This window comes from Apium graveolens, chromosome 8 (assembly GCF_009905375.1).
Source record: "Apium graveolens cultivar Ventura chromosome 8, ASM990537v1, whole genome shotgun sequence".
NCBI classification, from domain to species: domain Eukaryota; kingdom Viridiplantae; phylum Streptophyta; class Magnoliopsida; order Apiales; family Apiaceae; genus Apium; species Apium graveolens.
In genome coordinates, this window is record NC_133654.1 from 173918185 (window position 1) to 173934909 (window position 16725).

At 34.4% G+C, this 16725-nt stretch overlaps 1 protein-coding gene across 1 annotated transcript; it reads left to right on the forward strand.

The window, feature by feature from the left end:
- The first annotated feature begins 1030 nt into the window (after positions 1 to 1030).
- LOC141680150 (uncharacterized) lies at positions 1031 to 2928 on the forward strand. Its single transcript, XM_074486452.1, has 3 exons — positions 1031 to 1255; positions 1373 to 1873; positions 2764 to 2928. Exons 1-3 carry the CDS (start codon positions 1031 to 1033, stop codon positions 2926 to 2928), a joined length of 891 nt encoding a protein of 296 aa, XP_074342553.1.
- The last annotated feature ends 13797 nt before the right edge of the window (positions 2929 to 16725 follow it).

Here is a 16725-nt window from a genome sequence, read left to right on the forward strand (position 1 = left end):
ATTTTTCAGTACAAATGTAATTCAATACAATAAGGAGGAATTTTTTTTTTTGATGCAAATGCCTAAGGCAAATGAGCACAGTACGTATTTGGGGCTACCTAATCTTCTGGATCGAAACAAATCTGTATTGCTAGGATATTTGAAAGAAAGAGTTAATGCAAAAATAAAAACCTGGGATGGTAAATGTATATCGCGTGGAGGAAAGGAAATTTTGGTTAAGTCTGTTGTTCAGGCATTGCCTTCTTATGCTATGAACGTGTTCTTACTTCCATTGGAAATTACCAGAGACATCGAAAAAAATATTTCCAAATTCTGGTGGAATTCATCACAGTCTAGTGCTTCGAAGATCAATTGGATGTCTTGGGAACGTATGGCGAAATATAAAACATCAGGAGGTATGGGCTTCAGAAATTTTAGAGATTTTAATATCGCAATGCTAGGAAAACAAGGTTGGCGTTTCATTACAAATCCTAGCAGCCTAGTCTTCGGGTTGTACAAGGCAAAATACTTTGCAGATACTGAGTTTATCCATGCCAAAGTTGGCAACAGCCCAAGTTTCATTTGGAGGAGTATAGTCGAAGCCAATCAACTGTTAATTGCAGGTATCAAATGGAGAATAGGACGGGGAGACAACATTCATGTTCTGGATCAACCTTGGTTAATGGAGGAGGACAATCCGTTTGTTACGACCAGTTCCCAGTCACTTGAAGATAAAACAATGAAGGACTTCCTGATTGCAGGGCAAAATCAGTGGGATATAAATCTGGTTCGCGAACATTTTAATGAAAGGGATCAAGGGTGCATCTTAAACATTAGTCTGAATAGTTCGAGCAGTGAGGACATGATTTACTAGAGGTTCGAGGAATCAGGGTTGTACTCTGTAAAGAGTGCACATAAACATCTGCAAGTTCAGAAAAGATAGTGGACCATAGAGGACAATAGCAATATCTGGAAGAAGTTGTGGCGGATCAAAGCTCCCCCTAAGGCCCTCAATTTGATATGGCGGGCTTTATCTCAGTGCCTTCCAACGATGTCACAGCTTCAAGCTAAACATGTGCCAGTGCAAACTAATTGTCCGGTTTGTAAGTCTGCAACTGAAAGCATCATTCACAGTTTAGTAAATTGTCCTATTGCAAAGCAATGTTGGCTTATCGTTTTGCCAGGTAAACAGTGGGATGCTCACATGGAATTCATGAGGTGGATAAAAATGGTTTTTGATTCAGAAAATAATTCGAAGTGTGCTCAGGTGTTCATGGTCTGTTGGACCATCTAGAGAGCAAGAAATGATTTAGTCTGGAACCATAAGTATACAAGAGTTGGAAGAATAGTTGCAGAAGCAAAGCAACACCTTACACAGTGGAATATTGCCCAGAGTAGGTTGTCATGGGCCAGTCTCCAGCCAGCTGTTGAAGGAGATGGTGCATCTGTTTGGGCTCGCCCTTTACCAAACATAGTTAAGGTGTCCGTTGATGAAGCTGTTTTTGAAGACCGAGATGCAGTTGGTTTTGGATTGATAGCGCGAGGATCAGATGGTCGGCTTATCACAGCCAAGTCCATAGTGCACCCCCATTTGGTGTCTCCAGTCACAGCGGAGGCAATAGCAATAAAGGAAGCTTTAAGCTGGATTGATGTTATGCAGTGGCCTCATGTTACGGTGGAGTCAGACTGTTTGGTGGTAATCCAGGCCATTCGTAGTAATACTCCAATGAGGTCGTATTTTGGAGTAATTATTGAGGAGTGTCGTAGCTTATTGAAACGATTTCATAAAGTTTCTTTGTTTTTTGTTAAACGATCTGCGAATATGGTTGCTCACCAGTTAGCTAGAGAATCATATGATTACCCAGGTCGTAGCTTTGACATGAGGTCTGTTCCTGTTAATGTTCAAAATTGTATTGAGATGGATTTGAAGTAATAAAAATTTCCAGCTTTCGTCAAAAAAAATGTGTTGAGTCATTAAACCCAAATTGTTATGTGCTACGTATTGCCTGTTTTGATCCGAACGTGTTTTGGATATTTATTGAGTGTTTTATTGTAAGTTATACATTTTATATCAAAACCCGTACAGCTCAAACAGTGTTTTAAAAGGCCGTATTTCAAACAAAATCATTGGCCCTATTTATCAAAAATGACCTATACCATATCGCTATTCTGAACCCCTAGACGTTTTATAAATTTACCTTTTTCGCGAAAAACGACTTTTCCGGACCCTTTCGGGTACCAAAAACCCCACAAAAATCACATTTTTATTTTTATATGATCATGAAATTATCATACATCATTTTTCTTTTAATTTTTGTAATATTCATAATTTTTGGGAATTTTTAGCATTTATTTTGTATTTATTGGATATTTAAAAATTCATTATTAATACCCAAAAATTATAAAAATTGGGGCCAAATATTTTTATTAGTAGTGTAATTAGCCCCTTAATTTTATTTGGGGGTATTATTTTTCATAAATATAAATAGCTAATTATTAGTAATTAATTAGTTAATTAATCATAAAAGAATCAGAAAAATCAAGAAAATCCCCAATTCTCTGAAATTAGGGTTTGGAGTTCTTGGAATCAAATCAGATTTTGAAGGTGATTCTGTTAATCAAATTGATCATGTAAGTAGTCATTGCGAAGCTCTCATAATCTAGTTTTTGATTTTGCCATTGATTTTAATCGACGTTTACTTGAACTTTATTCCGAATTCTGGAGATTTACTTCGAATTAGGTAATTTTGATTGAAGCTTTTGAATTGAATTTGATTGTTATAGGATGTTAGATCGTATGATTTGGAACCGATTCATATAGGTTGTGTTGATTTTGGTCTCGGTTTTTCACTCGCCGGAAACCACCGCTGTCGGCGGCGTTTCTTGGCTTTTCCGGTTGCTGCGACGTCGAGGAAAGAAGGGGATGCGTCTGGGACTGTTGTTGATTGATGGGGAGGGGTTTCAGTTGTGTTTTGTGGAGACTCACTTCGAGAACGAAGCCCCTAGCTCTGGCCGCTGCCTCGATGACGGCTTCAATCGCCGGAGTTGGAGAGAGGGGTTTGGCCCTGTGTTTCTGCTGCAGCGACGGGAAGGAGAAGGTAGGGACGAAGGGGAATCGTCAAGGAGGGGGCTGAAACAGAGGAGGTGAAAACAAAATCAACTAGCTGGATTTCGGCCGGAAAACGAGGCGGCGCCGGTGGAAGAAACGAAGAAGGAAGAGGGGGTTGTAGTCGACCCGGGTTCGACCCGGTTTCAACCCGGTTTCGACCCGGGGTTTGATCCAAAAACCCTAAACCTGAATTCTGATTTGTGTTTCCGGATTAATAATTATTTAATTATATTTTGTAAAATTAAAATTAGTTTTTATTAATTCTAAAAATCAATTAAAAATCAGTTTTAAATTCTGAAAATTATTATTAATAATTTCAGAATTATTTTATTAATTTAGAAATTCGAAATTAGTTATTTAATTAGTTATTTAATTATTTATCTAATTATTTATTAGTTATTTATTAATTAATAATTAGGTAATTAATTAATAAATAAGGATTGAAAATAATTGAATAATATGAATAATAATTCGTTAATTAGTTGAATATTGCGAATAACTCGTATTTATACAAGTAATGTTTCGATAAGTTAGAATTACTAATCGAGCCATAATTTATTCGAAGAATGTCGTAATAATTATTCGTAGCGAATAATTATTTATAAATGATTAATTAGTTAATCGTATAAGTTATAATAATAATAATAATAAAAATAATAATAATAATAATAATAATAATAATAATAGTTCGATAATTATTCGAAGAATACGAGTAGCTCGTATTTATAAGAGTAGTTGATCGTTGAGTTAGATTATGATTCGAGTAATAATTATTTATTCGATAAATAATGTATCAGTTAATTGTATCGATTGGTTATTTATAAATAATCGATCTAATCGAGTAAGTAATAATAATTTATAAATAATTATAATAAATTGTAATTAATCCAAATAATTAAGGATTAATTATTTTAAAATACAATGATTATTAATTAATTATTTAAAATTATAATTAAGGATTATTTAATTATAATTAATTATTTATAATTGATTATTAATTAATTAAATCTTGTTTAATTCATAATAATTAAACCGTTAGTCCGATTTGAGCGAAACGAAGACCCCTAGACTCAGAAAAATGAAATGAATCCAATAAAAATAATTGTAAGCCATAATTTCTTCCGAAAGAGAGTGGTCTTGTGATATTTAATTGTTTATAAGCCCTATTAGGGGTAGAATAGAGTCAAATAAATCCCGAAAAATTATAATAAAAATCAAATAAGGTTAGTTGACACATGTATGAGTCTAGTATCGATTCTAAAAATATTTATAAGTCCAAAAAAATCAATTATGTGATTTATGTGCTATATGCTTCACGTGATTATGTGAACCTTACGTGCTATATAATTATATGTGTATATATGCGAGTCAGATAGAAACGCATGGGTAGATTGATAGGGTTGCATAGTATCAATTCGAGATACGCGTATGTAGTAAGTTATCTAAACGACTACCTTTCTATGATTGATTCAGTATCAGCAAGGCAGATCAAGCAGGAGACCGAAGGCGGTGAGTTAAACCAGGTTAAGTACGCGGAAGGCAAGTTTTTCCCCTATTCTAAATTCAGAATAGTGAATTATACCCCATTTTCCATATCAGTTACACTTTGATAATTCTTGTTTATATACACTGATACACAATTATTGATTCTTGTTTCTATTTCATTTCGATTCTTAATTTCTCCCAATTTATTGAATCCTCTATTCATATTCCAATATTGTACCCTTACTAACATATACTATGATATATCCTGATGTTGGGATACATCAAAAGCATACCGATTATTCCGGATACTAAGCTTTGGACTGGATGGTTACGATACGGGTTGGGCATTACCCAGACCTTTCATTAATAGGCCATAGTTGCCTGAGTACACCTTATGTTGGTTGGGTCTATGCAGTTGGGTATAGATCCGTACTATATCCTGACTGATCAGCGGGTTATAGTGCATATGTTGGTTCTTGTCTCCAGTCTTGATTCATTTGGCACTCGCTAGTAATGGCAATTTATTATTCTGTACAATTTCAGTTGGTTATTCAAACCAGCGGGTTACCGGTTCACTTATTCTTTTCCTTTATACTATATATTGTTGTAGGCTTGTTGAGCAATTTTGGCTCATCCCCTTTTATTGTTATTCCTATTGTTTTTCAGTTAAGGTAAAGAATGAAACCCATCAGGACCCGCATAGTGAAGAAGCGAGTCAGGCGGCGGGACCCTCTTATACCAAGAGTGTTCCTTCTTATTCCAGAAGAGAGTTTTGAGCTACCAGATCAGGTGTAACAGGATAAGTAGTAGTGTTGAGTTGAATAAAAGTTGTTTAGTTTGAGATGTAAATAGAATAAAGTTTTGTAATAAAGAGAGTTCTTGAGACAGATTGTTTTTAAACTGGTTTGTAATAAAGTTAGTGTGTCGTTCTTGTTTTCAACTCTTAACCTTAAAAGATCCTGAATAGCAATAGTTCGGGGTAATTATATTATATTTATATTCCGCTTGTGTAGGTTTAGTTTGTAGTTGTTATTGATAATGCCCCAAATCTATACCCCGAATTTGGAGGGCGTTATACTCTTCGTACAAATCATTATATAAAATCCCGGTTTTGATAATAATCTAAAACAGGATAAAGTTTATCCAAAACAGGAGAGTGCTTATCCGCAACAGGATAATGTTTATCCAAAACGTTATCCGATCAAATTGTTTTATAGTTACTTAGCGGCTAAGAAACGTATTTATCTATCCAACTCGATCCCGAACGTACTAATATTCCGAAAATATAAATAGCCCTTTTCTTATTTCATTTTACGCGTAAAATCATAATCAGACAGTACAAACCACTAAAAACCAGAGAAAGCCCTAATAAAATACCGCATTCTTGAAAATCAATCGCACAAACGAAGGCGTTATCGAACTCTGATTCGGGCGTGCAATATATCAAATCGAAGCTCTCGAAAATCTCTTTTTGGAATCCACCATCTATTTTTGTGCAGAAATTAAGGTATTTTTTATTTAATTATTTTATTTCGAATTATTTATGGATTAAATTAAGAACTTTTGTTCTTGATGTTGTTTGTATGATTTGATGGCATAATCATGTAGATCTTTTCTTCCTGGTCATTTTGGTATATTATATGACTAATTTGGAGTTCAATAACATGTTGAAATTGATGTTTGATTCTCGGATTTTAAAATTAGGGTTTATAGCTTTGAATGTTCTTAATTGAAAATTTGGCGTTTCTTGGTTAGGGGTTATTAGATGAAATTGGTTACATGGTTGTGTAGAACGTGGAAAAACAAATCGATTGGTGTATTTGAAATTAACAAACGATTCATGAGTTGTCCTAATCGAGTCTCGCCAGAAAACGAACCCAGGCGGCGGCGGAAATTTTGATTTAATTTTCCGGCTAAACGCCGCGTTGTTTCTTGATTTTGATGGTACGAACAAGTTCCTGGAACTCCAGAGATTATTCGTTGTTGATTTTGCGCGATTCTGGGTGGTTTTACAGTCACCGGAAAAGCTCATGGCCGACGTCCATGGCTTTCCGGCGACCGGAGGAGGTGACTGTAACAATTACAGTTTAGCCCCCGAGTTTTGTACAGTTTGCATTTTCAGTACTCCTATTTCAAAAACTTTTAAGAATTTGATTCCAGTTTTAAAAATGATCAAAAATCATATTCCTCTTTTATTATTTTCAGAAATTGTATTTTTCTTTTTATAATATTTTCAGAAATTGATTTTTATTTATTTTAAAATTCCAAAAATTCATTATTTAATTTCTGAAAATTGTTTTTATTTAAAAATAAATCATAATTATTTAATTAATTAATTTTAGTTGATAATTAATTATTTAATTAGTCAATTAATTTAAATATTACTCCCTCCGTCCCTCCCAATTGTTATCATTTCTGGGAGAGTGTCCGGCACGCATTATAAGATGAATAGAAAGTATTTCTATAATTTTTTTCAAAAATTTTCTTTTTCTGAATAAAAATAGAATGTTTAAACTTTTATTCAGAAAAATAATTTTTTTTAAAAAGTTAAAAAACTATACTTTCTCTTCATCTTAAAATGCGTGCCGAATACTCTCCCAGAAACGATAACAATTGGGAGGGACGGAGGGAGTAATTGCTTAATTAATTTAATTAGTTATTAATTAATTTTAATTGATTTAATAATTTGATTTAATTATTTATTTTTATTTCAAAATTCTGAAAAATAGTATTGAGCTTTAAAATATTATTTTAATTTATTTTCAAGGCTCGATAATTATTATTAAATGGTTTTAAAGTCAGATTCGTGTGTTCAAACCCTATTATTTAAATATAAAATAATTCGGAGGTCTATTTTAATTCCGAAAAATGTTCAAAAATTCGTATTAAATACCTGGAAAATAATTTGGACCCCAATTCTTCTTTGAAAAATTATTTTGATCGAATATCTTCCGTGTTATGCGCTACGTGCTATCTGATTGATGTGTTATATTCCTATGTGATTATTGTTTGATGATTTTTGTTGTAACTTTCAATCCGTAAATTGGATTTGGGTAGAACGAAGGGTAGATAAAAGCTTATGACATTTATGTGACAATTAGAATGATATGAGATTGAGTATTGATAGATACTTCTTGTGGTGCCCTCCAAACCCGGGTCAGAAGTTTGGGGTCCATAACACATACACAATATATAAACTTGTATAAGAAATATTATTTGAAATGACCCTGCTTTACATAACCACGGATCGCAACAGGTTAAAGTATGAAAACAAGTCACAACCTTAACTTTTATTACAACGTACCAAATCCCAACTAATTTAACTTACAATTGATAATGAAATTATTCTTACAATCTTACTATCTCACTACCAATATAAGCTCCTGCTAGCTCGATCCAACTCAATCTGGAATCCTAGCTCGTACTCTGAACTGAGGACCCTCGCTATCAACCATATCCTTTTTAATTGTAGAATACATAAAAAGATTCGCAAATGTGAGCTAACTAGCTCAGCAAGTCATAATAATGATAACTGAGGTTAAATAATGTTCAAATGGAAATGATTCAGAAGAATCAATTTTCTTGCTAAATAATCATTAGAGTTAGACATTCATTTTAAATTTTAAAACCAAGGTTAGGCTGCTAATAAGTCACGCACTAACCCTGAGCAAGGCACATAGCTCTGCTCTATAATCTGGATCCAAGGTACACATTGGCCTAATTTGACCACAAATTTGGTCTGACCACGAATCTGGTCCACATAAAGAAAATTATCCAATTCTAAAGCAGTTCTGTATGATAAACAATATAATTCAATAGAACAGGATCATAATCAATGATGATAAAACACTTAAATAAAAGCGTAATGTAATTCATGGGTATCACAAGGGTACATCAGGGTATATATGAGAAATGGTTTTCAGCCTATAAGAGGATCAAGTATTAGACGAATAATGATTTTTCAAGGTTTAGTTCTTTGATGTCATAAAGAATGGTTGGGGTATAAGAGTTTCTGTGTTTTCAAATAATTCTGTTCCAGTGTTTGGTGTTTGGTAGTTATACATTTGGGGAGTAGTATCATATTTATGTGGTTTGGTATCTGAAAATCAACAAAGGATGGTTTACAAAGAATAAGGCTTATGGCTCAAAGTTCAAATGATGTGATCCGGTTTCAAGGCTGTATGATTCCAAGTACTCATAATATAAAGCAGAGCTATTTTGAATACTTGACAATATGTCACGAAAGAATTTAGAAATATTTGCATTATATCTCAAAAAAATTTAGAAGTACTTGCCTTGTAGGGCTTTACAACTATTAATGATCGACTCTGATCCGACTCGGACGCTCAGGCTTTATCGTCTTACCATTAGATCACCTTGGATTCGACTTCAATACTCAGGTTCTCCGGATGAAACCCTACTGAGCTCGTCGACTGTCCACTAGGGTATCTCTAGTCCAACGTCCACTTTCGGTTTCCCGGCTATAACCTACATGGTCAAAATACCCCATATTAGATGACCAGGTATGATTGACATAACCTCGCTAACAACCTACCCATATGATACCATAACCCGACTCATAATTATTCATATTATAATAACACACACAACAATTAGGGTTCACGTTCTCGAAAATCGGCTCGGTGTTCATTTTCGGAAAATTACATATACTCGTCATTTTAAAAAATTAGGGTTATTAGTTTTGGCAAAACAGTTCACCACAATATACAATCAGATTTCGTATACAACATATATATGTATTTATATGTACTCATTTGACAACCCAATAATTATCGGATATGCTCCCGTATTTCCGTAGTTTGATTTTCCGGAAATCGGGCAGCGTCTCCTTTGTTTATCGGACTACCCGTCGAAGCAATTCGACTTCAATACACAATAACAACCACATTAATTCACAATCACATCCAACCGGTATCACCACCGAAATTCACTTCACAAATTCCAATCTTCAATTCCGACCAATATATTATTATGATTCACACTTTATACTTGATTCGTATTTATATATTTGAAAATAATAAGACTCAGATATACATCATCATCGTCCACCATCCGCTCGTCGAAATTCATCGCCGACGGTGGTAAAATTCACGGGTTCCCGTTTTTATCGGGTGTCCTACGCGAATTTCATCGATAATTAAATTACTGATTGTAATTAAATTCATTTCATTAAAACAATCAAATAAATTTCCCTGCAAAAACCAGAAATCCCAAATTATTGCACACACCAATTAAATGGTAAATCGGTAATTAGCAAATCAGAAAACTGCAAATCGGAAAGTACTATCCCCGCCTGAAACCCAGGCCGGAGAAGACACACCAAACAGTCACATAATCCCACACCACTGTTATACATACACAGTACACAGGTATATATATATATCAGTTAAATAGACATGGAACCAGCGATTAGCCGGAGAACACACCGGAGAAGATTCAGGCGACGGCAGAACAGGGCGGCGGCGAAATACCGGAGCACGGCAGTAACAAGAACGGGGTAAGGAAATGGAAGAAACGGGAAAACGAAGTGAAGAGGGGAGAACAGAGAAATCACAGGGAAGAAAGCTTCAACTCGAGGAATTGAAGCCGAGAGGGGGAGAGAGGCTAAAGAACATGACGGTGTTTTGTATACATATTTTTGATGTTTTGTTATTTTATTTTTTATTTTTTTTGTAAATCATCAACTGCTGCCACGTACATAAACGCAGCAAAACCTAACCTGAGAAGCAAACACGTGTCCCGCACGCCTGATTTTCAATCCACATCCACAATTTAACGAACCAAGTTGCCCAAAAATAAACTCGGAAAGTTTTCAAAATAGTTTTAAAATGTTATAAATATCCCAAAGTTTATAAAAACATAAATTTCGTAATTTTAAAATAATTTCTGAAACATAATTTATACCCGCTTTTTAACAATTAAACGAAACAACGCACAGGTGAAATTAATCCCAAAAAATTCCAAAATAATTTTGAAATTCTCAGAAAATTATAAACTTAATAAAATATGAATTTTGTGATTTTTGAAGAATTCTGGAATTAAATATGGATTTTACAAATAAACACAATCAGAAAATCATTTAAAGATAAATAATTAATAAAATATTAATTTCTAAATTTTATAAAATCCCAAAAATATTTATTGTAATTATAAAACCATAAAAACAATTTTAAAGACATTCCAAATATTTATGCAAATAAATTTGCACTAAATCCACTTTTGAGAGTGAAAACAATTCAATACGACTCCATAATTAATCACGCGGACAACCCATTACACCATAAATCACACATAGATAATAATCAAACAACACATAGCGGTCAAAATCATTACACATGTTTTATTTATTTAATACTTTCACAATTACGTATTTAAATAATTCAAAAATACACGAGTCGTTATATCCTTCCCCCTTAAAAAGATTCTGTCCTCGGAATCTGATCTAACTAAACAAGTGAGGATATTTGTCAAGCATATCTGACTCTAATTTCCAAGTAGACTTTTCTACTCGAGGATTTCAAACGTACCCACTATAGATATACATTCATTTCCAAGTACTCGCCTTTAAAAATTTAGATCGATCACTATATGTAGAACAAACTTGGACAAGAGCCCATTGGCTCCTAATCAATTACTTGATTCGAATCAGATACTTATCGCCTTAACATTGACACACGGAACACATTATATGTACATACTGTTATAACGGTAACATCAACTCATGAACTACTTTATCTACATTTATCAATGCCTCGAATGGTTCACTAAATTTAGGACTCAACTTGTCCCCTCTATTCAGACTTATCCATTCTCTTTCAAGGTGAAACTTTTACTAACACTACTGGTCCTATTTCTATATTCATACTCTCTCTCGATATAACTCTGCCTCATTTCTTTGTCTATTCCGAGCGGCTTCAATCAATATCACTACACCCTTGGTGTACTGAATTAACTTAGGAATTGACGACTTCATTTCTTCCACTTTATCTCAATAAAGTGGGGACCTACACTTGCGTCCACATAAGGCTTGGTAAAATGGCATTCAAAAGCTGACATTGATGATAAATGATCATCCCAATTTTTCTTAAAATTCAACCTCTCAACATACCTTATATTTCCTGAATCGCTTCCTCACTTTGACCCTTTGTTTAAGGATGATAGGCGGTGCTCATTTTCAACTCAGTATCTAAACATTTAAACATATCTTACTCTTTCCATCTATTAAGGCTGAAAAGTAATTTCATATATTCACTTCTTATCACCTTTAGGTATTTGAACTTCATATTCCACTCTTTCCAATTCTTTTATTAACTCCTCAGGGGTCTTAATTAAATCCAATCCTTTCTTTCTGCACAAGGCATCTGTTACTATACGGCTTTGTTTAGGTAGTTGTTAACGGATTAATCCGAATCTTTTATTAACCTCGGTCAAAATTTCATACTTGAAAACTCAATGTATAGCTGCTTTCCTTCTAATCTTTAGGGAAAAATCCTTGGGCATTCCACACAGAATCTCTTATTCTCTGAATAGTTGAAGATGTTATCAATAAATACAATTCGCTTATCCGAGTACTCTTTATACAACATGTTCCTTAATTCCTTATAGACAACTGATACACTTGTTATTTCACATAATATCACCAGAGCTTGCAATCCTCATAACTCATTTTATTCGTAATTTCTGATGTGTTCTCTGGTCGGATCTTAAATTAATCCCCGAGACATAACATACTTCTTGAATTAGGTCTCGCAAGTAAGCAATTCTTTATAGGGGTCATTTATTCTTATTCGTTGTTTTGTTAAACTCCCGATAATCATTACACAATCTCATAATTTCATTCCTTTTCTCCAACAACATCACTGGTACACTTTATGATTCACTTCTGGTAAAACCACTCCTTGGTCTGCCTTGTTCATTAGGCCTTCGATACTTCGCCTTAATTCTTTGACATGTCTAACACTTCCTAATCCATTTTGAAATTTTCTTCTCATACCTAGTCGTCTCTATTTTTCTTTAAATTTACGTATATCTTAGCATTTTTTAAATAAATTAAATACTTTATATTGTGAATTCCCTGTAAGATCTTATTTCTTAATTCTTTTACTTGTAGCTTCCAAGTGCTGGAAGAGAACCTGAGAATATCGTGATCGTTCTTCTGGGTGCATAAATTTCCTCTTACTAACTGTTAACATCATGATCCATTATCTTCTCTTGACATCTCTTTATCTTTTCTTAATAACTCAGACTGAAAGGTCATAATACCCATACTTGTTTCCTTTGGATTATATATCTGACTTCCAACTCCAATTTTTGAAATTCCATAGGTAATTCTTTTCGGTGTAGTCTCTAGGTTTATTTTCTCCTTTTTGTTTATCGCTTGCCACTACATTTGCTTTTCCTTGTTAATACATACTTCAAACTCTTATGGTTCGTATAGATCTTACACCTTCCTTCATACATGTAATGTTTCCCAATCTTTCAAAGCGAATATTATTACTATTGCTAATTCCAAATTATGAGTAGGGTACTTCTGCTCATAAGGTTTCGGTTGTCTAGATGCATATACAATAACTTTATTGTGCTGCATCTACACACTCCCTATTCCCTAATGAGAAGTATCACTATAAACTACAAAATCTCCTTGATACTTTCAAAGTGATAAAGCAGGTGCTGTAACCATTCCCTCATTTAACTCCGCAAAACTTTCTTCACCCTTCTTCATTTCATATAAACTTCTTGCTTTTCCTGGTTAGCTTCGTCAAAGGTATTGCAACATTAGAGAAATCTTGAACAAATTTCCGATAATAACTGGTCCATAATAAAACTTCTTACTTTTGCTGGTACTTTTGGTCTTTCTTTATTCATAGTAACTTTAATTTATACTAGATCCCCTTTTGTCTCCTTCTCACTGAATATTTATGCTTCCTACTATCAAAACTTTTACCTTGTAAAATTTTCATACATCTTCTTTCTTCTTCGACTTCCCAGTTATCATTAAATACCTTGCATGATCCTCCTTGGACTTTAAGTAATACCATATTACTAGTATATTGGTTAATCCAAATGACAATACTAGAATTTTATAACAACATTACCTAGTTCTGAAAATTATCTTTGATATGTCCATAGGTTTAATCTTCAATTGGTAATCAATTTTAGAAAATACTTTGCTTCTTCTGTTTGATCAAACAAATCATTAGTTCGAGATAATAGATACTTACTCTTGATAGTAAACTGGTTGAGCTTTCTCTAGTCAACGCATAATCTCATACTTCCATCTTTCTTATTACAAATAATATTGGTACACCATATAGGGTACACTAGGTCTAATCGCTCCTTCTTCTAATGTCTCTTACATTTGGTTTGCTAACTCCTTCATTTTAATTGGCGTCATTCTGCGGGGCCTGAGACACTTGTTTCATTTCAGATGCTAAGGCAATCATGAACTCAATTCCTCTATCGGGAGAAAATGTTGGTAACTCGTCTGGAAACATATCTTGAAACTCATTAAGTACTATAAAATTTTTAAACTCTGTGTACTTCTGACTTCTATCCATAATAACCGTAGTGCTTACCTTTTGGTCACCGTAACCTCTTAGCTTAATTCATTGCTAACAAATTCTTTACCTTCCTTCATCTTCTAAACCTCGTCACATTCTCATTTGGCATCTTCATAACTATCTTTTCATCACAACGGTCTATCTGGGTATCACGCTTGAATAGTTAATCTATTCCTTAGAATAATGTCAAATCCTCTTACCTTAAATGATATCAATTCTTATTGCTAGAAATCTCAGTTCCACCATTGATACTCACTTATTTAACAATTACACGTTCTTGATTTGCTAGTTCTTTAGTCATAATCTTATTAATCCAACAGGGTAGTTCATCTTATCAACAGAACCTTGAGAGATAAACAATCAAGTTGCTCTCACATCTTTTAATACTTTAACGCGTAAGGTATCCACAATAATCATTCAAGTCACCACATCTGTATTCTAAATAGCATATTTCACAGGAAAATCGCAAACTCTCATTCTCGGAGACGTATTCCTTATTAAAGAATATTCCCTTGACTCTTAGTGCATTCCTGACTGGGCTGGTGATTTGCAATCCTCGCCATATGCCCTTGTTTTCTTTCCATGCATGAGAGGTAGATGGAACTTTTCCTGCTTGGTTCATAATACGTTGATTTTTGATTGAAAAACTTTTACAAAGAACGACGGTATAACAAAATAATTAGAAGGATTCACAATTCAATAAACTTGAAGTTGAAAAGAAAGAAGAAGTAATGATTTGAATATGAATGAGACAACCACATTGGTACTTAAGATGGCCAGTCTTTCGTACCATATGGCATACAGCACATGATTAGGTGGTGTTCCACCCGACTCTTTGTCATCCCGATAAAGCGTCTCACCATAATACTGCTCGTCTCAATCAGAGAGCAAAATTGAGGGAAAGAATTAAATTTAAATGGAATGAAACATCCTCCTTTTTCTTATCACCATAAAGAGTTTTCAAGGAAATAAGTTCATACATTTAGGATTCAAAAAGAGAATATACACTGTAATATTGAGGGCAAGAATGATACCATTGGTCACCACGGAGCTGGAACTGCTAACTATGGATATGATGTCGGAAAAAGACCGATTTTATATCACCCTTCAATTTGAATTAGCAAAAATAATGCCTCCTTGCATAATATGGATTCCAAACATTCATGATCTGGATGTGAATGAGTCGAATTACTTCTCCCTCGGTCTATTAGTGAACCATCTCTCCAGGGATTGTGAAAGGTGTTCCACTAGAAATATTGTTGTTATTGCTTCGACTCATATTCCCCAAAAAGTGGATCCCGCTCTAAAAGCTCCAAATAAATTAAATACGTGCATTAAGATACGAAGGCTTCTTATTCCACAACAACAAAAGCACTTTTTCACCCTTTCATATACTAGGGGATTTCGCTTGGAAAATAAAATGTTCCATACTAATGGATTCGGTTCCATAACCATGGGTTCCAATGCACGAGATCTTGTAGCACTTACCAATGAGGCCTTGTCGATTAGTATTACACAGAAGAAATCAATTATAGACACTAATACAATTAGATCTGCTTTTCATAGACAAACTTGGGATTTGCGATCCCAGGTAAGATCGGTTCAGGATCATGGGATCCTTTTCTATCAGATAGGAAGGGCTGTAGCACAAAATGTACTTCTAAGTAATTGCCCCATAGATCCTATATCTATCTATATTAAGAAGAAATCATGTAACGAAGGGGATTCCTATTTGTACAAATGGTACTTCGAACTTGGAACTAGCATGAAGAAATTAATGATACTTCTTTATCTTTTGAGTTGTTCCGCCAGATCGGTCACTCAAGATCTTTGGTCTTTACCCGGACCCGATGAAAAAAATGGGATCACTTCTTATGGACTCGTTGAGAATGATTCTGATCTAGTTCATGGCCTATTACAAGTAGAAGGCGCTCTGGTGGGATCCTCGCAGACAGAAAAAGATTGCAGCCCGTTTGATAATGATCGAGTGACATTGCTTCTTCGGCCCAAACCAAGGAATCCCTTAGATATTATGCAAAACGGATCTTGTTCTATCCTTGATCAGAGATTTCTCGGGGAAGGGGCCCTCGACCCATAACAGATATAGGAGGATTTATTTAATCACATAGTTTGGGCTCCTAGAATACGGCACCCTTGGGGCATTCTATTTGATTATATCGAAAGGCCCAATGAATTGGGATTTCCCTATTGGTCCAGGTCATTTCGGGGCAAGTGGATCCTTTATGATGAAGAGGATGAGCTTCAAGAGAATGATTCGGAGTTCTTGCAGAGTGGAACCATGCAGTACTAGACACGAGATAGATCTTCCAAAGAACAAGGCTTTTTTCGAATAAGCCAATTCATTTGGGACCCTGCAGATCCACTCTTTTTCCTATTCAAAGATCAGCCCTTTGTCTCTGTGTTTTCACATCGAGAATTATTTACAGATGAAGAGATGTCAAAGGGGCTTCTTACTTCCTAAACATATCCTCCTACATCTATATATAAACGCTGGTTTATCAAGAAGACGCAAGAAAAGCACTTTGAATTGTTGATTAATCGCCAGAGATG